Here is a 21,041-nt window from a genome sequence, read left to right on the forward strand (position 1 = left end):
TTAAGCACTATTAAGTTTTTGTCAGTTTCATCCTTAAAACTAGAAAAGCCAAAATTTTCTTTTGGCACTAGTATAGAAATCACCTGATTTTCAGACTGTGCTTTGAGTCAATATTTTCTGCTTTTCAGTTGATTTTCTTCTTCTCTAAGCTTTCCAGCCCCATGGACTCGATCATCACAGACTCTGTCCTTGCATTTCTCAAGTCCTTCACACTGTCCTATGGTAGCAGCTGCTTGGCACCTAATATTTTGCCTTTCTGAGCATTTTATTCTAGTATACCACTCAGTCAGCTGTTTGACCCTCCACTGTTTATCAGGCTTGCAAGAACATGCCCAACATAAGTTTTTAAACTGCCTTTAGCCCCAGTCTGGCCCCATAAACAACCTTGGTTCCCCTCCCTCCATTTCCCGGAGTGACTGTTGCCTGAAAACATCCTGTCCCAATTTCAGTAGCAATGACACCATCAGTTACCGAAACACATTCCTATTCTGACTATAAGCAGAATTACCAGTTAGTTCTCAGAATCAATAGATAGACTCAGAATTAGGTGGGAGAAGCACAGACCAAATCACACCATGGAACTCATTCTGTAAACACAAGCTGATGCCAACACGGCAACCAACGCTGTAGCATGGACCCATGACAAAGTCCCCACACCACGTCATATCTCGGCTCTCCAGTGGCAGACCGTGTGTAGACTCACTGAGAAAACCAACCAGCCTGGACTGCCCTGTTTATCCTGTTTTGTCACAGTCAGGAAAGGAGCCCGTCCTGGCACCTCACCAGAGAAGGGATAAAAGCCCAGCCATTCCCGGAACTACACCTGCCACTCCTTCCAAGTAGTCAGCTCCAGGATATGGGAAGTCCAGAACCTTCCACCCAGATACAACAAGCATGGTGTTGCCTTTCCTGCTGTCCCTACTGTTTGTTCTGGGTCCTGCAGTCACCCAGGAAACCCAAGATGGTAAGTTGGGAAGCAAGGGCTGGGTATGGAGGAGAACAGAGGGTAGGTAATGAACAAGACAGATGTGCTGGGAGAGGGACCCAGATGAAGCTGGGATTCCCAGTGTATGGTAGGAATGGGTGTTCCAGGCTGTCAGCTAACTCAGCTCACATGCTTCTAGAAGCAATTTAGAGACCTTCTGGACCCATATTAAATAAGGCCTTAAATAATTAGAATTAAAAATTCTTAGTAGACAAATGAACAAAACTAAGATGTAGACAAATGAAGTGACCTGTCCTACGTCACAGCCAGACAGGGCAGAGGCCACACAGCTGGAACTTTCTATTCCTCCTTCCTTCCAATAGCTGGATGCACTTGTCTGACTCTCAGGAATAAATATGGCAACTCCAAAGAGCACTTGTAAAAGCACATTAGCATATTAACTGGAGGACGCTTCTAGAAACAAAGCCATTCCCTCACTCCACAGTTAGTCACTACAACAGTGGACCTGGAAGGCTAGAGACTGGGAAAGAAGCCAGATGGAGGTCGGGCAGAACTAGGGTCAATTTTAGGACAGAGTAGTGAGGCTTTCCTTGGCCTACAAAATTTCAGGATGATATAAGCTAAATGGTACAAGTTTAGAATTTATTACATTCACAAGCTGTCAGAATATATCTTTTATAACAATTGATCCTACCTAGATTATCAATCACATCCTACACCAAAATGTAATTTAGTCAGGGTTCTTTAGAGAAATGCCATGAATGCTACATATGTGCACAGAAAGAGAGCTTTCTTTCAAGCTTATGGCTCACAGCACTGTGGGGGCTGGAAGTCTGAAATCTGCAGGGCTGGTCAGCACAGTAGAGATGTGGAGATTTGGTGTTTAGTCTTGGGTCCAAAGGCAGTCTGGAGGCAGAATTCCTTCTTCCGACCACTTCAGTCTCTGCTCTTGTGGTCTTTAACTGATTAAAGGAGGCTCACCCACATTACAAAGTGGAACCTGCTTCATCAATATCTACTAAGTGAAATCATAATCGTATTCAGAAACTAAGAGATTAACTTCATTAGTGGAACTGGAAATCTGCTATATGACCTCTAAAATTAGTATCACCTATGAGAGTTCTATCAGGAAACCATTTTAAAATTAATTATGGAAATGCTCCAACCATCTACCATTCCCTTACTCACACAAAATTGCAGGAACTCTTCTAAAAAAAAAAAAAGAGAGAGAGGCAGGGGCAACCCTGGTATATCTGAACTCCATCCTGTTCTTACTTTATGCTGATCCAATCCAGGTCATTTCCTGAGGTTTCTAGTCAATTCTCTTTCCTACACTTTCTAACTGTGTATCTTTGTCAGGTTCAACTAGGTAATGTTCCAGTGACAAGGACACTTTTTTGTGGCTTCACTCAAAAAATGTTTATTTCTTGCTCATGTAAAGATGAATACACATCAGTCAACTTGGTGTGCTCCCAGGGATGACTCAAGGATCCAGGTGGTTTGCACTTTGGGACCCTCCTCTTCATCCTCTGGCCTCCACAGTCATCACCTAAATGAACAGAGACAAAGGGTTCAAACCAGCTTGCAGGCCTCCGACCAGAAGCAAGACATCACTTTCCCTCACATTCCCTTTTGACAGAACTCAGTCATGGTCCCAATATACCTACAAGAAGACTGAGAAATATTATCTATGATGTGCTAAGAAACAAAACAATGTAGTGAAAAGATAACATGGTATCTGAAATATCATCCCCAGAATAGAAGTAGAGCCCCTTCTCTCACGTGAGCTTCCAATAGTGCATGGCTGACAGCAGGGCAGAGAGAGCTGGGGAGGAGGAAGCCCAGTGACCAGGCCTCCCTTCCTTGTCCTCTGCTGTGCCACTGTGGCATTCCTCTGTGTGGACCCCACATCTGAATCTTTTCTCCTCTTTTGCAGGGCCTTATTCTCTGACCTTCCATTCCATTGGAATATCCAGGCCTGAGGCAGGCTTCCCCAGTTTTCAAGCCACTGGCTACCTCAATGACCAGGCCTTCTTTCACTATGATCATGAAAGTGGAAAGGCTGAGCCCCGCGGCCCGTGGAAACAAGTGGAAGGAATGGAGGACTGGGAGGAAGTCAGTAAATATCAGAAGGCCAGGGGGGACTTCTTTCTGAAGAACCTGAAAGAAGTCATGGACTATTACAAGGACACAGGTAAGTGACTTATGGATTGCTGGGGTGGAAGGTCTTAGCTAAAGAGGCAGCTCTGCAGTTGAGTGGAACAGAGTCTGCAAGCTGGACTGTCATGCCATAGGAGGAGCCAGCAGCACATTCAGAGATTCACAGGCACTTCTGCATACCCCTCACCCACAACACACCTGTGTTTTCCTCCTTCATTGTTACTTTCCCCATCCTCACTCCCAGACCTCACATCAAGTGAAGTCAGCGTGAGCCCTTTTTATTATTTTTATCCTCATCATTTTTAATTGCTTTGAGAGAGAAGGAAAGTGAGAGAGACAAAGGGAGAGAAACGTTAATGTGAGAGAGAAACATCAATCACTGCCTCCTGTACACACCTCTACCAGGGATCCAACACACAACCTTTCAGGTTACAAAACGTTGCTGCAACCAACTGAGCCACACCGATCAAGGCAGTATCGGCCCTTATTGACGTACATCTGACCTCTCAGCTCCACACCCCCCACCTGCCTAAAGTCAATCCCACTATAGAAGGTCTCAGACTCACCTCCATGCAAGGATGCTGGATAGGGAGTGAGCTAACCTTGGGGTAAGTCTGACCAGGGTTCAGGTGCTGACTCTGCCATTCACTAGCTGTTGGACAGTGAACTTGTGCTTAACTATCTGGTCTGAATCTGCAAAAACTGAAGCACTGAGTCCTGCCTCCAAAAGATTCCATAAAATTTATCTAGGCAAATTCCATGAAAGCTAGAATATAGCCGGTCTTGACTCCCATGGACCCCCATAACCTAAGATGGACAATGAATATGATGAATGATTGAAAGTACCTAGTATGAACCATGGCTCGAACTAGCAGCTCAGGAAGGATTGAATTGAAAACCACGAGCTGATACAGTTCCATAAAATCATAAAGACCCTCCTGTTCATAATGAGGAGACTTGGGTGGAGGGGTCATCCGGATCGAGGTGTGAGGTGCCAGTGCAGAGTGGAGCACAGAGACTAGTTCTCGTGTTTCCCAGACCAGCACTCTCTCCTGAAACACACTGCCTAACCCCCAAGCCAGACAATCGCTGGCCTGGTGTACTGGTGATTTTAAATTGTTATAGAATGAGAGTCAAAAGATGGGTTTCTGAGTATAAAAATACCCAAGAAGTTACATGAAATATGAAAGTTTTCAAAAGGAGGCAAAGGTTACTCAGAAGCCTGAAGGACATGGAATGGGATGCCCCTGTGTGAAAACAGCCCAAGTCGTGCTCAGAAATAGGAAAGGGGGTGGCAAAGGTGTCTGGGAAGGACTCTGAAACAAAGCCTGATTGACTGGAATAGAAATGTTGATGTGAGTAACCATGAGCAAAGAGGATAAAGACATGAACACAAGGGTATTAGGAAATGATAAGACCTGGCATTTATTGACCACTACATGCTCAGCATGTGTAATGACACATGCAATGATCACAATAACCCTCTAGCATCTGCTATTGCCAATGCCATTTTAGAAATGGGAAAATGGAAGCAAACCAGGTTAATGGCTGAAGTTTATGCAACAGGCCAGATAAGAGTGGAGACAGATCTAGGATTTGAGCCCAGATAGCTTGAGATCAGAGTCTGTACCAATAACACTAATCAGTATCGGGTAAACACCTACTTTCATAATCAAAATAAAGCAGTTTGGTCCCCCTTTCCTAAGTAGGCCAAAGGGGTGTTGCTAATTGGGAAAAGGGGCCAATATTAAAGATTTTTGGTGAAAATATCAAACACCACAATAGAGAAAAAAACTAATCAACTAATGTTGACTCAGTTGGAGACATCAACACCAGGTACAACAGGGGAAAAGGGCAGATTGCACAATCTCTTTTAAAGTACAAATAATTTTTATTTAACTGGTCAATGCACTTTGGTGTGTTAGGGTCCAATTCCTAAGACCTCACACTGTAGTGAAACAAACTTCATTTAAAGAGAAGCCGCATGGGCCCAGGAGGTCTGTTTAAAGTCCCTACCTCTCTGAAGTTCCCTGGCTGGGAAGAAGGTGTCTCATCGCAGACTGGCCTAAAACACGAAAGAATACTCAGTTTCCCTCTCTCTGCCTGCTCTATGTCTGTCTAAGAACCTAATTTCCATGATAAAAGGGATGGATGTTCATATTTTAAAACCCTTTCTTCCTATTGGGTTGTAAACTGTGCAAAAGTAAGAGTTATTAAAATAGAGTTGATGCCAAGTTGACAGATTTCTGGTGTGTCTGGGTACATACAGGGAATCACACCATGCAAGAAAAGATTGTTTGTGAACTCCGAAATAACAGCTACTGCAGGGCATTCTGGATGACCACCTACGATGGCCAAGACTATATTGAGTTTAACACAGAAATCCCAGCCTGGTTCCCTCGGCAAACAAAAGCTGTGTTCACAAAAGTAAAGTGGGAGACAGAAGGATCTGTGCAGCGGGCCAAGGACTACCTGGAAGAGGAGTGCCCCCGGTTGCTGCGGAATTACCTGCAGTACAGCAAGACATTCCTTGACCGTCAAGGTACCCACTGCTCTCTATGTCCTGCCCCCCTGACACTGAGATCAGAAAGACCAAGGTGATCCCAGGCTGGGAACACAGAGGAACGTTTCAGGCAAATCCTGTAGTCATGGCTCTCTATGATATGCCTCCTGACTTCACTGTTGTGTGTAAGATGTCTGCTCAGGAAGGATGAAGATGACTAAGTGGGAGCAGGATTGATTGCCACAGGCTGAGACTTTAGTGACAAGTAATGAGAAAGAGGGTCCTGTGGAGGGAGGAGGGAAGGGTCCCAATGGCAGAACAGCAGACAGAAATGAGGAGTGGGACTCAGACAGTGGGTGACAGGCACCCCAAAGCACACAGTTTCTTTGCATCAGAAGTCACTACACAGTGGGTGGAGTGGGGGGAGGGGGCTGCTGCGAAGCAAGAAAGTGGCCAAGGACATTCCATTGTCTCACAGGGGAAGCTCATGGAAAGGCTCAGCTTCCCTCATCTTCTTGAAGTTTCCTTGAGGAGGCACTGAGCAGGGAAATGTCCCCTTCAGACCCTCACTCCAAGCTGTATCTTTCCACAGATGCTCCCTCTGTGTCAATCACCAGCCAGGTGGGCCCAGGAAACATTAGGACCCTCAAGTGCCTGGCCTACAACTTCTACCCAGGACCAGTCAGTATGTACTGGACTCGAGCAGGCAACGCAGTGGAGACTGATGAATGGGGAGACATCGTTCTCAGTGAAGATGGCAATTACCACTCCTGGGTGACGGTGAAAGTCCCCTATTCAGACACAGGCCCCTACTTCTGCCGGGTGCAGCACAGCAGCCTGGCAGAGCCCCTCACTGTCCTGTGGAATGAGGGGCAGGAATCACAGGCTGCAGGCACTGCCTAGTCTGGAGACCAGTAACCACCTGTGTGTCCTTTGGGACAGGAGAGAGGTGAGCTGGAGAACAGCTGTCATCACCATCAGTGCATCCCAGAGAAGAGGTGAAGGGGACAGACAGGTGGTGAATTTGGAGACACAAGGCTTGAATGCTGGGCACTGGGCTGCCCCACTGCTACATTCCCCCTCAGAACCCATTATCTAGTCTCTGAAATTGTATCAGCAATAATCTACACTAATCAAATAGCCTAGACGCAAATAAATCAGATTGTTCAACTGTTAAATGCTGTAGAAACTTCATCAGAGGTTATCATTCATCCTGCCCCCAAGCATTTGAATCATCTGAAATCCTTGGTATCCACTGGAAGCAGTATGTCCTGGCCATCTTGACCAGGGGTCCCCAACCTAGTGTGGCCTGGCCACCAGGTACCTTGAGCACTGTTCAGGTGCTCACTGCTGAGGTCCCTTCTGATTGGAAGGTCACACAAGTCTGAAACCTCCTTAATACAATCTGAAGCCTGCTCTCCAGCTCAGATTCCCCGGCATTTGCTTGCCACCCTGTGAGACTCCCTTCCACTCCACATACCCCACCAATCCCACACCACCGTGACCTTGGGGCCACACTCAACCATAGGTTACCTGGGAGGTTTCATTCCTCGAGGATGCACTCCCAAGGAAGCAAGAACCACTCTGATGTTCTCAGGCTTCTTCCAAATAATTTTGAGTGTGTGTGTGTGTGTGTGTGTGTGTGTTTAACTGAGTCACCAACAACCATGCACAGATCTAAGCCAAAAGAAAACTGAGCCCTGGCTGGCGTAGCTCAGTGGATTGAGTGCAGTCTGTGAATCAAAGTGTCAGGTTCGATTCCCAGTCAGGGCACATGCCTGGGTTGCAGGCCATGGCCCCCAGCAACCGCACATTGATGTTTCTCTCCCTCTCTCTTTCTTCCTTCCTTTCCCTCCCTAAAAATAAATAAAATCTTTAAAAAAAAAGTTTTATAATAAAATTAAAAAATTTTTAAAATTTAAAAAGAAAATAAAATTTAAAAAAGAAACTGAACTAACAAAACAAAAACCAAATTAAGAAATCCAGAGCAGAACTCATAGACGTGACCCTTTTTTTCAGCCTTGGTGCCAAAGATTACCTTAACAATTCCTCAGTCTCTCAAGACTGTCTTGCCTCTCCTTGGAGGATTCTTCTGGGGACAGTTTACCAGCTAGACTTCAGGGATGGAGTACTCGGAATCAAGCAGGGAACACTAATGGACATAGGACTTAAAAACAGTTTTTGCTAGTACCTTTCTCATTTTGATGAACACTACTTTTTTAACCTTGTTTTCAGCACTGATGGGGTAGCTCAATTGGGTGGAGCATCATCTCCATACACCCAGGTTGTGTGTCAAGCCTCTGGTCAGGGCACATGCAAGAACCAACCAATGAATGCACAGATAAGTGGAACAACAAATCAATGTTTCTCTTTCTCTCTCTCTCTCTTCCCCCTTCTTCTCTCTTTCTAAAATCACTGAATAAGTAAAAATAATTAACCTTGTTTCCAGCTAGATCTTGCTGTTTCAGCTAAATAGCCTTATCATTCATCAGACATATTTAGTATTTTCTCTCTATTTCCTTTCCTCATATAATGACCGACTCATTGTAGAATTATATATTGAGTGTCTGTTTTATGCTGGAGTTTACCTCAGTTCTGCTTAGTGACATAATATCCAAGGCCCAGCTCAAATCTCACCTCCTCCCTTGACCACTGCCATGACCACCAATGCCAGCACACACTCTTCATGCTGAGGCTCTTTCAGTTAAAAATATCAGGGAAGCCCTGGCTGCCATGGCTCAGTTGGCTGGGGTGTAATCCTGTAAACGAGAGGTAACTAGTTTGATTGCCCATCAGGACACATGCCCCAGGTTGTGAGATCAGTCCTCAGTTGGGGTGCAAGCAGGAGGCAGCTGATTGATGTTTCTCTCTCTCCCCACCTCTCCCTCTCCCCCTCTCCCTCTCTCTCCACACACACACGCACACACACACGCCCTCTCTCTTGAATGAAAATAAAATAAACCTTTAAAAATATATATCAGCAAAGATCAAGGAAGAAATTTGAGTAAAGCCAATCTCCATACTATCTAAGGATGTCACAAGCAATTCCAGACCACCCATCACAAATCCACTCCCTTGTTCCTTCCCACATGAAAGGGAAGACAAATAAAATAAAGGAAATCAAACATGGGTAGAGGTAGGGGGAAAAAACTGGGAAGACACAGAAATCAAATTGGCTGACTTCTGAATCCCAATTCAGACTTTTTTCCTTTGCTCCTTTTTAAAGTTTTGGTGATTATACCTATCCATGTATTTATTCAATAAATATTTACTGAAAATCCCTCAGCTATAAGATATTGAGATAGATGTTAATGTAAAAAGAAATGAGCCCAAAGTATATCATTTCACACAGTGATAAGGTCACAAAGGGCTTTTGCAGTCAAACTGGGGAGATTTTTGAATAATGATCTATGGTTCTGATATTGATTCTTAGTGTGACAGTTGAAGACTATTTTAAAACATCCTCATCCGAAGACACACTTATTGATTTTAGAGAGAGAAGAAGGTAGCAGTGGAGAGAGAGAGGAAACAAACATCGATGTGAGAGAGGAGCATGGAGCGGTTGGCCCGCTATGCGTGCGCCTGCTCCAAGGATCAAACCCACTCCTAGGTATGTGCCCTGACCAGGTGGAGAGCCTGCAAACTTTTGGTACTCACGATGACACTCCAACCTACTGAGCTATCTGCACAGGGCTACAGTGAAAGGCTTTTTGACTGTAGGGTGGCATGATCAGAATTGTGATTCAGGATTGTTAACCAGATATTAAGGAGAATAGTGGGTTGCAGGAGGAGCAGAGAAACTAGCTGCAGAAAGCGCCCCTTGTGGTCTAACAGCAAAGGTGCAGCTGCTGGACTCCCGTGGGCAGGGTCTCCTCCCGCGTGAGTGTCAGGAAATCCTGTGGCTCCCATAGAAGCTGATGAAGCCCAGATGGCTAGATTACTATTCCTGACAGCAGGACAGCTTCGGGAAGTGGCAGTGCTTTCTCTTTGGGAGGTTAATAACTGCCACGGATCATCCTACAACTGAAAGCCTGCAGAGAATGGAAAGAACTCCCGATGGCCCAAACTCTTCCCTAAAGCCAGGTTGGCAGACCTGCCTTCTGCCCCTCCTGCACCTCCCACCTCTGGCTGCCCCAGAATGCAGAAGAGGGAAGACTCCTAAGGAGGCTCACAAAGTGCCTCCTCTCCACAACAGGCTGCTCCTTCTATCATTTATTAAAATTTCATCTTATTTGATTTTCCTCTCTCCAGGTATGAAGATTCAGTTCATCATACCTAGAAAGTAAACACCATAGCACCAGCTAAGACAACTCAAGACCCCTCTCGCTTTTGTTTATGCAGCTATTTTCCCGATTCATACACATCCTCACATTGCACACCCTTGGCTGTTTACAGGAGATCGGCCTCTCTTCTACACACCAGCTTCTAGTAGGTTCTCTCCCTCCTGGGCAAATGAGTCAGGGTGAGCAGACTCAAATGCTGGGATGATAGTCACTTACTGGCCCCCTCTCTCTCTGTCCACCGTGAGTTATGAAATCCCTACGCTGTGTCTCTAATTTTGACAGATCACATTCTGAGATACTGGGGGGGTTAGGGCTTCAACAATCCAATTGCGGGGTGGGAGAAACAACTTAGCGCATAACACTGGTCCTGAGAACTTTCTGGGCTCTGGGCTGGTACTTATTTTACACATTGCCAAACTATGAAGGCCTTTTGGAGTAAGGTGTGTCTCCATAAGGATTTCACAGTGAAGAATAAAGTCCTAAACATCTGGATTTTAATGTAGGAAAGTAACCTACTTGAATATTCTGCTATTCCAGACCCAGCCAAATGGGTTGCTCTCATCTCACCTCTGTGTTCTGTTTGCCACACTTTCTTATTACTTCAGACTCACCATGTGTGCTGAGGCATGAGGCTTTGGGGACAAGCTGCCTTTGCAGCCCCTGCAACCTTGCAGAACCGTGTCCACCAGTGTTGTTTGAGGACAAGCAACAGGTACTGGCTGGCTAACTTCAGGCCGGCACCACCACCGCCCTCTTAACCAGAAATGATCTTAATTAGTCAAATTTTAAGTACCTGGTGATTAAAAGGAACAGCTGAAGAACTGTCCCTCAGGGGGCCAACAACAAACCGTTGGCAAGTATGGGGGCCAGGGAGAAGCCACATTAGCTCTAAGAGTAATAAAGTGCCTAGGAATGAATGGACATTCCCCAGAGGATGATAGGACTTTAGTGCCCGAATTTAGAGAGCTTGTTGTCGGCAACCAAGTTCCCTACCTGTGGCCTGGAATCTGGTATTTGCCACTTGTCTTTAGCAACCCAGGTTAGATGCTCATGCAGTGTTCCTGACTCCAGGAGTCAGCTCTCACGCATCTCTCATCTCCCATCCATCCTTCCTCATGCTCTGCAGAACCTTCTGCAGAGGGACCGCCTAGTTTGGCACCAGGAGCACTAGAAAGAGTCTTGAGTTGGTGACTGCAGACCACACAGGACACAGCATTAGGTGAGGGACTGAACACAGGAGGGGAAGTGTTGCTTGACAGTCTATATAACAAGAAGTCAGACACCTCACCCGCAAGAGAAGGGAGGTATTTTCTCTGGAAAGATCTGACTACAGTTTCTGCTCCAGATTCAGCAACAAGAGGCATGGATGTGGATGTCACCTGGAGATGAGGTACCAGGTGGAAAACGGGGAGGAAATGAAAGTCTACCTCTGAAGAGTGAGACAACCCAGCCCCTCTTCTCCTGATCTTTTCTTCATTTACTCTCCATCTTCAGACAGTGATTCTCAGGGCCACATGTCTCAAGTTTAATTTTTTTAAATGGAGTTTTTGCTTCCTTTCTTTACTCTCACTGGGTTTTCAATAGTAGTTTTTCAAGAGAACAGAGGTGAACACATCCTTACCTCACTGTTGGGGACTGCTCAGTGTGGTTGTGGAGGCTGTAGCCCCATGAGAGCAAGCTCTGAAAGGGGCTGGTAAGAGTCCCTGGAAAACCAGGTCATAACACAGGTGCAGACATGACTCAGTTCTAACACCGAGGGTCCCGTGGGAATCAGGCCTGAAATGTACATTTTTTGTCCTCTGAAGCCGGTTGTACCCAGCAATTAGCGCTGCTAGTATAATCCAGATGCTTGAGTTCAAGACATAAAGAGTAAAACTCCCTACTTCATGATACACAGCTTTACAGCCATCAGGCACCTGCATGTCTCACAGACCCCAACCTGGAAAGATTTCTGTGTTTCTTTAATTGTTATCTATAGATAGTGGTAGTTATTCATGACTGTAGCCTGTTGAACATTGATTGATAAGCTATGCACATGTGCTGTATCCCCCTGCACTTCCCAACCCTAACAAAAGCCATGTAGGAGAAGGGCTGGGGCATTCTCCATTAAAGGGAATCTCCACCCCTTTTCCTGCAGGAGCAACAGGATTGCAACTGGGACCAGATTACTCTTTATTTCCATCTGCCTCACGCCAGGGACCTCGCTGGCCAAAGTCCCCCTCACCTCACTATCCCACTATCCTCCAAGCCGAAGTCTAGGTTTCCTTTCACACTGGGAACCATCACCACCCCGTTGTCGATGGCAGCTGGGCCATTTTCAGCCTGTACCTCCCGCTCCACTTGCAGAGTTTCTCACTTTTGTTTTTCATTCTTCATGGAGTGGAGAAGAAAATGAAGAAACTGAACAATTTATTCAGCGTTCTTTCAGCTTTTTACTGTCTTCAAGATGAATTTAACTTCTGTTCTTAGGGTCTGTGTACACTTGCTTTTTAAAAATTTCATCCAGACTACCTGTCTATATCTGCCTGCACCCAAGCCCAAATTTCGTTGTTGGTTCCTCATATGTATAACGTGTGTCCTATTGTGTTTTTAAAGTGCTCCCTGACTTCCAAATTTTTTCATTTTTTAAAAAGATTATATTTATTTATTTTTAGAGAGTGGGGAAGGAAAGGAGAGAAACATTGATGTGCAAGAGATACATCGAACAGTTGTCTCTCCCGCAACCCCAGCTGGGAACCTGGCCCACATCCCAGGCATGTGCCCTGACTGGGAATTGAACCAGCAACCTTTTGGCTCACAGGCCAGCACTCAGTCAACTCAGCTACACTAGCCAGGGCTCATCCTTTTCTTAACAAAATAAGTCTTCTCAGAGCTGTGCCTTTCTGAGATTCCATGCCAGCTGACACTCTTTAAGGAATTTGTGATATTTTGGAAGGACCATATTTCTTTTCTCTTGACCATCCTTGAATGGGGACACATATTTCAACAGACTGCTGATCACCAAAGTGTGCCCCTTCCCACTACCTTTCCTCGGAGGTGCCCCTAAAGGGGTGTGATGGCAAGACCCTAGGTGAACAGAGATGCCTCAATTCTCTCCTTCTTAACAATTCCTCAGTCCCTTTAGGAGAGCATGTCCCTCTTTATCACGGGGCCCTCTGCAAACAGCTCACCAGCCCCCAAGGGTACACAGAAAGGCCTGTGTTTCCACACAGCTGGCTTCTCTTTATTCTGTGTTTTATATAATGCATGAAAAATCACCATTTTTCATATTGATTTTACTTTATTTTTTCCATTACCATGTCTCCCCTCTATACTCTCTTTCACCTGTCTCCACCCTCCTCCTGCCTTCAATCACCACACCGTGGTCTGTGTCCATCAGTTCTTTCTCCTTTTTTCCTTTTCTGCTCAATCCTTCCACCCCCCACGCCACCATCAGAGTTGTCAGCCTCCTCTTTATCTACCAGTCTGTCTCTGTTTTGCTTGTTAGTTCAGTTTGTCCATTATGTTCCACCAGTGAGTGAAACCATATGATACTTGTCTTTCTCTGACCGGCTTACTTCACTTACCATGACATTCTCCAGCCCATCCATGCAAAAGAAAAACAGTTCTCTTGAAAGAAAAAGGAAAAAGAATAAATACTTTCTAAAACCTAAGGGGAAAAATTGTCTTGGCAAAGGAGTGGATGGCACCAAAGGCTAAGAAATGTTGAAGCAGAGGGATGGGACGTGCAGAGAATAGAGGCTGTGAGAAAAAAGATGCAACAGCAGAATGCCTTCCATTCATTGGAAGATATTGCCTGTTCATTGGGTGGGGATGGGGGAACTCCAGAATTTGACTCTCATACCCCTTTTGAATATATATCACCCCAAGGGCCCACCCCCTCAATCTTCCTCCTGAACTCCATTTCCTCTAAATTGGCCTCAATGGATCTCTGATGCTGTCCATTTTGGTCTTTGCTCATTTAGCCATTGATCTCTTTTGCTAAGTGTCTATTCATGGTATTCTTTCTGCCGGGCACTAGGCTAAGCGCTAGGGACAGAGCAATGAACATGACACCCAGCATCGCTGTTCTTATGAAGTCTCCCACCTAAGCCAACAGAAGTCCCATTACTGCTCCACGTCCTGCTCAACCACAGCAGCTCCCATGAAGCCATTCCCAGGGCCACTGAACACTCCAATTCCCTCTCCAATGAAGCTCATGTGGACACCCACCTTGAATACTAATTACAAAATTTCTAGAAATGTCTTGATTATACTTGGTTATTAAGCCTTTTAGACTCGTGATTAACTGTATTTTTGTTCCTAGCTTTTAATCATTAGGCTGATTAAGTTTCATCTGTTCTGTCCTTGCAATAAGAAGAGACAAAGTATTCTCCCTGCACTGTCATAGAAACCGCCTGGTCTTCAGTCTGTGCTTTGAATCAATAGTTTCTGACTTTCAGTTATTGTATTTTTCTGTAATCTTTCCAGCAGTAACAGACTCACACATCCCAGATTTAGTCTTTGAATTTTCAAGCCCTTCACACTGTCCAGTAAGTAGCAGCCTGGCGTGAACAAACATTTTCCCTTCAACGAGCATTACATTTCAGTTGCTGACAAGACGGAACTAAACCAGCTGTTTGACCCTCCACTGCATATCAAGGCCTGTAAGGACCACCCCCCGCCAAGATATCTGGATTTTCACTGCCTTCAGCTCCAATATGGCCACTCAACCAAGATGGGTTCCCATCCCTCCCTTTCCCTGAGCAACTCCTGCTTAAAACTAGTCCTTTCCCAATTGCAGTCACATCTTTAATCAGTTGCTGAAACAGATTCTTATTCTGACTTTAAGCACAAAATAAATTTATTTACCCATGCTTCTAGAATCAGTGGAGAGACTGGAAAACACACTTGGAATCGGGCAGGAGGAGAACAGGCCACATCACACCATGGAAGGGGTTCGGTAATCACACGGTGCTGCCAACAGAAGGAATGAATGACACAATGGAACGATGACAAGGACCCAGTCCTCAGATCACCTGTCTCAGCTCTCCACTGGCAGACCGTCTGTAGACTCACTGAACACAACATCCGCCCTGGCTGGCCTCTGTATCCTGTTTTCTCACTGCCAGGAGAAGAGCCTCTCTTGGCATTCCCACCGGACTGTGCATTCTCCTCTGCTGGGGTGGGCTCAAAGCCCAGCCATTCCCAAGGCTACACCTGGCTATCTACAAGTACTAGGTTCCAAGCTCCTGGATCTGAGGAAGTCCAGAACTTTCCAGCCAGGAAAGGAGGGTTGAATTTGGAGTAAGCTCCATGGTGCCTGTCCTGCCATTCTTACTGCTCCATCAGCGTCCTCAAGTGCCCCTGCAGATCCAAACTGCTGAGTGTGGAAGCAAGGGCTGAGTATGGAGAAACACAGAGGGGCGGTGATGATTGGGACTGATGGGAGAAGAGCTCCGATGGAGCTGGAATTCTCAGTGTACAGTAGGAATGGGTGTTCTAGGTTCTCAACTAACTCAGCTCACACTCTTCTAGAAGCAGTCAGGGAGCCTCTGGACTCATGCTAAAGCAGAAATTTAAAAATCAGAACTTAAAAAATCCTTATTGTACAGATGAACAAAGCCAAGACCCAGAGGTGCAAGAGAACTTGTCCAGGGAACCCAGCCAGGACAGAGCAGGGGCCACACAGGGGGAAATTTCTGTTCTTTCCCTCCTTCTAAAGTCTGGATGTACTTTGTCTGACCCTCAGGGAGAGAGACAGCAACCCCAAGAGACAGATGTGAAGGCAGGTTAACTCTGTGAATGATTCCAGAAGGAAACCTGTTCCCTCACTCCACAGTGGGCCTGAAAGGAAGCTTTCAGGTGAGCAAGATGAAAGCCTGCTGGAGCTTGGAAAGCACCAGAGTCAATTTTCACACAGGGAAATGAGGCTGTTTGTTTTGGCACACAGAATCTCTGGATGAAGAAATGTAAGCTAGACTGTGCAAGTTTAGAATTCATTACATTCACAAACTGTCAGAATATTCACTTTATGTTGGGTATGTAACTATTGATCATAGTTGGAATGCTAATCACATCCTGCTTGGGATTACTCCAAAGTCAACCCTCCAAGCTTAGCTACTATACGAAATCATTTCCACCCTTCAGAATGCTGAGCCGACTCTCTTATCTTCCTCGAAAGCCTCAATTTAAGGACTATACTTTTTTATTGTGGTATGACACTTCAATCCAATTTCAAAATCAAAGCTGAGAAATAGCTTCTTTAGTGTGTATGAAATCCACATTCCCCTCCTCTGGGGTAAAGGAATGTCCTGTCTGAACATCAGGAGGTCTGCAGGGAACAAAATGCAGGGCCAAGGGGCCACAATGTAGCAACTGATGTTTCAAAGCAGGATGACCCTAGACAAAATGCTAAAACATATGTCAGGAGGAAAATCTCAGATCAGTGGGGAAACCCAGAGTCCACACAAATGGGCCAGGACCAACGCACATTGCAACGTGAGATCACACCTCACCTGTGACAGGAGGGCTGGGGCCCACCTGGCTGAAAGAGAGGGACTCTCAGAAAACCAGGGTTCTGGCCAGGTACAGGGGAGAAGGGAAGGGCATAGGGCCACTTACACACCTAGAGAAACTTCCTAGAGGGATTCAGATTTCCTGAGGAGGAGTGAGAGCCTAAGACACTTTCCAGGAAGAGATAGAAAGATTGTTGCTCAGCAAGAGGGTGTGAGGCACCTCATAGGGGAAGCTCACAATGTCCCAACAGGGATCCCACCTGAATTTGGGATCCAGCCATAGGCATTGACTGGTCACATCAGGGCAGATGCAGGGCTCCAGAGAATCAGATGTGAGTCCATCCACAGTCACCTTCTGCCCACCCAGCTAAAATCACCAAGAGATTCCTCTGCAGACAGGACCAAGTCCACCTGCAATTTCAGGATGCCACACCCCAGGAAGGCCTCATCACCACAAATTATCTTCCTTTTAACAATTCTAGTCACTTGAAAATAGCCTGTTGCTCTGCTAAGGGGGAGGAGGGACTGCAACAGCCTGTTGGCCCGCAAGGGCACTAGAAAAGATGTGTGTTTCCAGGTAACTGGTTTCCTCCGTATCCTACATGTTTTCATTTGTGCATTTAAAATTCTTCTGAAAGGAGGTAAATAAATGAAGTAATTAATTAATCAAGTAGTTGATAACTTATAAAAATACTTAAAATAAAATGTATTTTGAGAATAACCGTCAAGGGGGTAGATGCAGTAAAAGCTAAAAACTGCTGACCCAGTAGATGGGGTATGCAGGGAAGGCAGCCTGTGACAGAAACAAAAGACTCAAGAGTGAAATGTGCCTTATCCACTGGAAGACATGGGATGCTCATTGAATGAGGGCTCTACAGATTCCACCTCCAATTTCCTTCTTTATTTTATCACCCCACCTTCCCTGCCCCTCAGTCTTTTACCGAAACTATGTTTCCACCTAACTGTCCTCAGTGATCCCCAGATAGATCTGGCATTGTCTCTTTTTCATCTCTGCTCATGTATCCACTCACCAATTTTTTATATATTTTATTGATTATGCTATTACAGTTGTCCCATTTCCTTCCTTCACTCCCCTCCACCCTGCACACCCTCTCCCGCCCACATCCCCCTCTTTAGTTCATGTCCATGTGTCATAAGTTCTTTGGCCTCTACATTTCCCATACTATTCTTTCCCTCCCCCTATTTTCTACCTACCATCTATCTACTTATTCTCTGTACCTTTTTCCTCTCTCTCCTCCCCCCACTCCCTTATTGCTAACCCTCTGTGTGATCTCCATTTCTGTGGTTCTGTTCCTGTTCTAGTTGTTTGCTTAGTTTGTTTTTGTTTTAGGTGTACTTGTTAATAATTGTGAGTTTGCTGTCATTTTACTATACATGTTTTTTTATCTTCTTTTTCTTAGATGGGTCCCTTTAACATTTCATATAATAAGGGCTTGGTGATGATGAACTCCTTTAACTTGGCCTTATCTGAGAAGCACTTTATCTGCCCCTCCATTCTAAATGAAAGCTTTGCTGGATAGAGCAATCTCAGACGTAGGTCCTTGCCTTTCATGACTTGGAAGACTTCTTTCCAGCCCCTTCTTGCCTGCAAGGTCTCTTTTGAGAAATCAGCTGACAGTCTGATGGGAACTCCTTTGTAGGTGACTGTCCCCTTATCTCTTGCTGCTTCTAGGATTCTCTCCTTCATTTTTACCTTGGCTAATGTAATTATGATGTGCCTTGGTGTGTTCCTCCCTGGGTCCAACTTCTTTGGGACTCTCTGAGCTTCCTGGACTTCCTGGAAGTCCATTTCCTTTACCAGATTGGGGAAGTTCTCCTTTATTATTTGTTCAAATAACTTTTTCACTTGCTGCTCTTCCTCTTCTCCTTCTGGTACCCCTATAATTAGGATGTTGGAACATTTAAAGATGTCCTGGAGGTTCCTAAGCCTCTCCTTATTTTTTTTTGAATTCTTGTTTCTTCATTCTTTTCTGTTTGGATGTGTCATTCTTCCTTCTGGTCCACTCCATTGATTTGAGTCCCACTTTCCTTCCCATCACTATTGGTTCCCTGTATATTTTCTTTTATTTCACTTAGTGTAGCATTCATTTGTTCATCTAATTTGCGACCAAAATCAACCAATTCTATGATCATCCTGATCACCAGTGCTTTGAACTCTGCATCTGACAGGTTGGCTATCTCTTTGTCGCTTAGTTGTATGTGTTCTGAAGCTTCAATATGTTCTTTCATTTGAGCCTTTTTGTTCGTTTGTTTGTTTGTTTGTTTGGTCTTGATGTACCTGTTATGTAGTGAGGCACTCACCTATTTTTATAAGTGTTTATTGATTGTCTCCTTTCTGCCAGGCACTGGGCTAAGTACAAGGGACAGAAAAATGAACATGGCAAAAACCATCACTGTGCTTCTAAAATTTACCCCTTTAGCCAACAGAAATTCTATCCTTGCTCAATATCCTGTTCAACCACACCTGTCATGAAGCCTTACCCGATGCCATGCCACACTTGAGTTCCTTCTCCAATGAAGCTTCTGTAGGCACCCTCTGTCAGGACCTATCATACAAGATTTGTAGGAATGTCTTGATCACACTTGGCCACTATTCATTTGAGGCTCTTATGGTTGAGGTGTTTTTTCTTATTTTTTTACATTATATTGTATTGATTGTGTTGTTACAGGTTGTTCTGATTTTTTCCCCTTTGCCCCCCTCTGCCCAGCACCCTCAACTCCCTCAGGCTATCCCCCCACCATTGTTCATATCCATTGATCACATGTATAAGTTCTTTGGCTACTCCACTGCCTATACTGTACTGTGCATCCTCATGAGTATTCTCTAACTGCCTGTTTGTACTTCTTAATCCCCTCACATCTTCACCCATTCTCCGCTACCTTCCTCCCATCTGGTAACCATCAAAATGCTCTCCATATCCATGATTCTGTCTCCGTTCTTCTTGTTTGCTTGATTTGTTGTTTAGATCCAATTGTTGACAGGTATATATTTTTTGCCACTTTATTGTTCCTAGTTTTTATCTTATCTTTTCTTAGATAAGTCTCTTGAACATCTCATATAACATTGGTTTGGTGATGATAAACTCCTTTAGAATTCTATTGTGGGGGAAGCTCTTTATCTGCCCTTCTGTTCTAAATGATAGCTTGGCTAGGTAAAGCAGTCGACTCCAGGCTCCTCGTTTTCAGGACTTTGAATATTTTGTGCCAACCCCTCTTAGCCTGCACAGTTTCTTTAGAGAAATCAGCTGACAGTCTTATGTGAACTCCCTTGTGGGTAACTAGCTTCTTGTCTCTTGCCACTTTAACGATTCTTTGACTTTTGGCATTTTAGTTCTGCTGTGTCTTGGAGTGGGCCACTTTGCATCCATTTTGTTTGTGACTCGGTGCTTCCTGGACTTGTGTGTCTATTTCCTTCACCAAATTAGGGAAGTTTTCTTTCACTATATTTTCAAATGGATTTCCAATTTCTTGCTGTATCTCTTCTCCTTCTGGCACTCCTATGATGCAAATGTTGGACCTGTTGAAGTTGTCCCAGAGGCTGTTTACACTAACCTCATTTTTTTTGCGTTATTTTTTTTCTTCTTGTTGTCCTGATTGGGTTGTGGTTTGGGGTTTTTTTTTTGCTTCCTTATGTTCCACATCATTGAATTAATTGTTGGCTTCATCTACTCTACTATTGTTTCCATGTAAATTGTTCTTTATTTCAATCCACCCATTTCTGACTGGATCTTGTTTATGCAGTTGAGGTCCTCACTAAGTTCCATGAGCATCCTGATAACCAGTGTTCTGACCTCTGCATCTGATACGTTATTTATCTCCATTTCCCTGAGCTGTTTTTCTGGAGTTTTGACCAGTTCTTTCATTGGGGCTGTGTTTCTTTGCCTCCTCATTTGGCAGCCTCCCTGTGTGTGTTTCTGTGTATTAGGAAGAGTTGCTTTGACTCTGTGTCTTGGTAGCGTGGACTAATGAAGTATGTGTCTTGTAGGGTCCAGTGTCACAGCCTCCCCATCACCCAAGCTGGGTACTTGAGGTGCACCCTTCATGTGGGCTGTTGTTGAGCCTTGGTTGCTCTTGGCAGAACAATGGGAGGGATGTACCCAGGCCAGTCAGCTTTAAGACTGGCTGTGACCACAGACCACCAATTTCTGCCCTCTGTGGACGATCGACTGTGCAGGTGCAGGCGATGGTGCTACAACATGGACTGTAGCTGTCTACCAGGTGTGCTGGCTGGAGTTTCCTGAGTGGTGCAGGCCTAGATATCCCCAACCTGTGTTGTTCCAGGGGCTACCCTCCTGAGCTGTAAAGCAATATAATCTGCTACTTGTGCTGGGCTTAGAGATTCCCTGATGAAGCCAAGCTGTGACTCTAATTTGGCTGCCTTTAAGGCTCACTGAAGCCTGCTGTCACTTGTTGGATAGGATTTAGGAGTCAAGACCAGCCATTCTTATGGAAAAGCAGCTTATGTGGGCCCATACGTTGGGTGGAGTATAGCCTCTGTAGATCTCCAAGATGGGTCACACAGTGTTAGCCAGGTTCATGGAGTCTCAGATATTGCACTAGCCTACTGGCTCTGGTGGGGGTGGGGGGGCTCAGCAAAGGGACAATGGCCTCTGCTCGCCCTGAAACCAGAC

The 21,041-nt window shown here is 45.1% G+C and overlaps 1 protein-coding gene and 1 long non-coding RNA gene across 5 annotated transcripts; one reads left to right on the top strand and one right to left on the bottom strand.

Moving 5' to 3' along the window:
• Nucleotides 1-699: 699 nt before the first annotated feature.
• LOC118499239 (zinc-alpha-2-glycoprotein-like) lies at nucleotides 700-15,509 on the top strand. 4 transcript variants are annotated; one of them, XR_004901766.1, is made up of 5 exons: nucleotides 700-964; nucleotides 2,883-3,140; nucleotides 5,349-5,648; nucleotides 6,202-6,589; nucleotides 15,497-15,509. XR_004901766.1 is itself a non-coding variant. In XM_036019893.1 (4 exons), exons 1-4 carry the CDS (start codon nucleotides 895-897, stop codon nucleotides 6,510-6,512), a joined length of 939 nt encoding a protein of 312 aa, XP_035875786.1. In that variant the 5' UTR covers nucleotides 700-894; the 3' UTR covers nucleotides 6,513-6,791. The 4 variants fall into 4 exon arrangements, 3 of the variants coding, with proteins under 3 accessions (XP_035875786.1, XP_035875787.1, XP_035875788.1); XM_036019893.1 differs by lacking the exon at nucleotides 15,497-15,509 and having other exon boundaries at nucleotides 6,202-6,791; XM_036019894.1 differs by lacking the exon at nucleotides 15,497-15,509 and having other exon boundaries at nucleotides 5,370-5,648; nucleotides 6,202-6,791.
• On the bottom strand, nucleotides 8,178-20,986 carry LOC118499243. The gene is made up of 3 exons (XR_004901769.1): nucleotides 20,976-20,986; nucleotides 14,895-14,900; nucleotides 8,178-8,337 (listed from the first exon to the last, which is right to left on the bottom strand). It is a non-coding gene; the product is annotated as an uncharacterized LOC118499243 (long non-coding RNA).
• Between the last annotated feature and the right edge of the window lie 55 nt (nucleotides 20,987-21,041).

Source organism: Phyllostomus discolor, chromosome 3 (genome assembly GCF_004126475.2).
Source record: "Phyllostomus discolor isolate MPI-MPIP mPhyDis1 chromosome 3, mPhyDis1.pri.v3, whole genome shotgun sequence".
Taxonomy (NCBI): Eukaryota; Metazoa; Chordata; class Mammalia; order Chiroptera; family Phyllostomidae; genus Phyllostomus; species Phyllostomus discolor.

What these genes read in the sequence shown, in the direction of transcription:
- LOC118499239 (XM_036019893.1), top strand. Translation starts at nt 895, where the DNA reads ATGGTGTTGCCTTTCCTGCTGTCCCTACTGTTTGTTCTGGGTCCTGCA. An exon ending in CACCCAGGAAACCCAAGATG is followed by an intron (nt 965 to 2,882) that starts GTAAGTTGGGAA and finishes CCTCTTTTGCAG; the next exon opens with GGCCTTATTCTCTGACCTTC. An exon ending in GGACTATTACAAGGACACAG is followed by an intron (nt 3,141 to 5,348) that starts GTAAGTGACTTA and finishes CCAAGTTGACAG; the next exon opens with ATTTCTGGTGTGTCTGGGTA.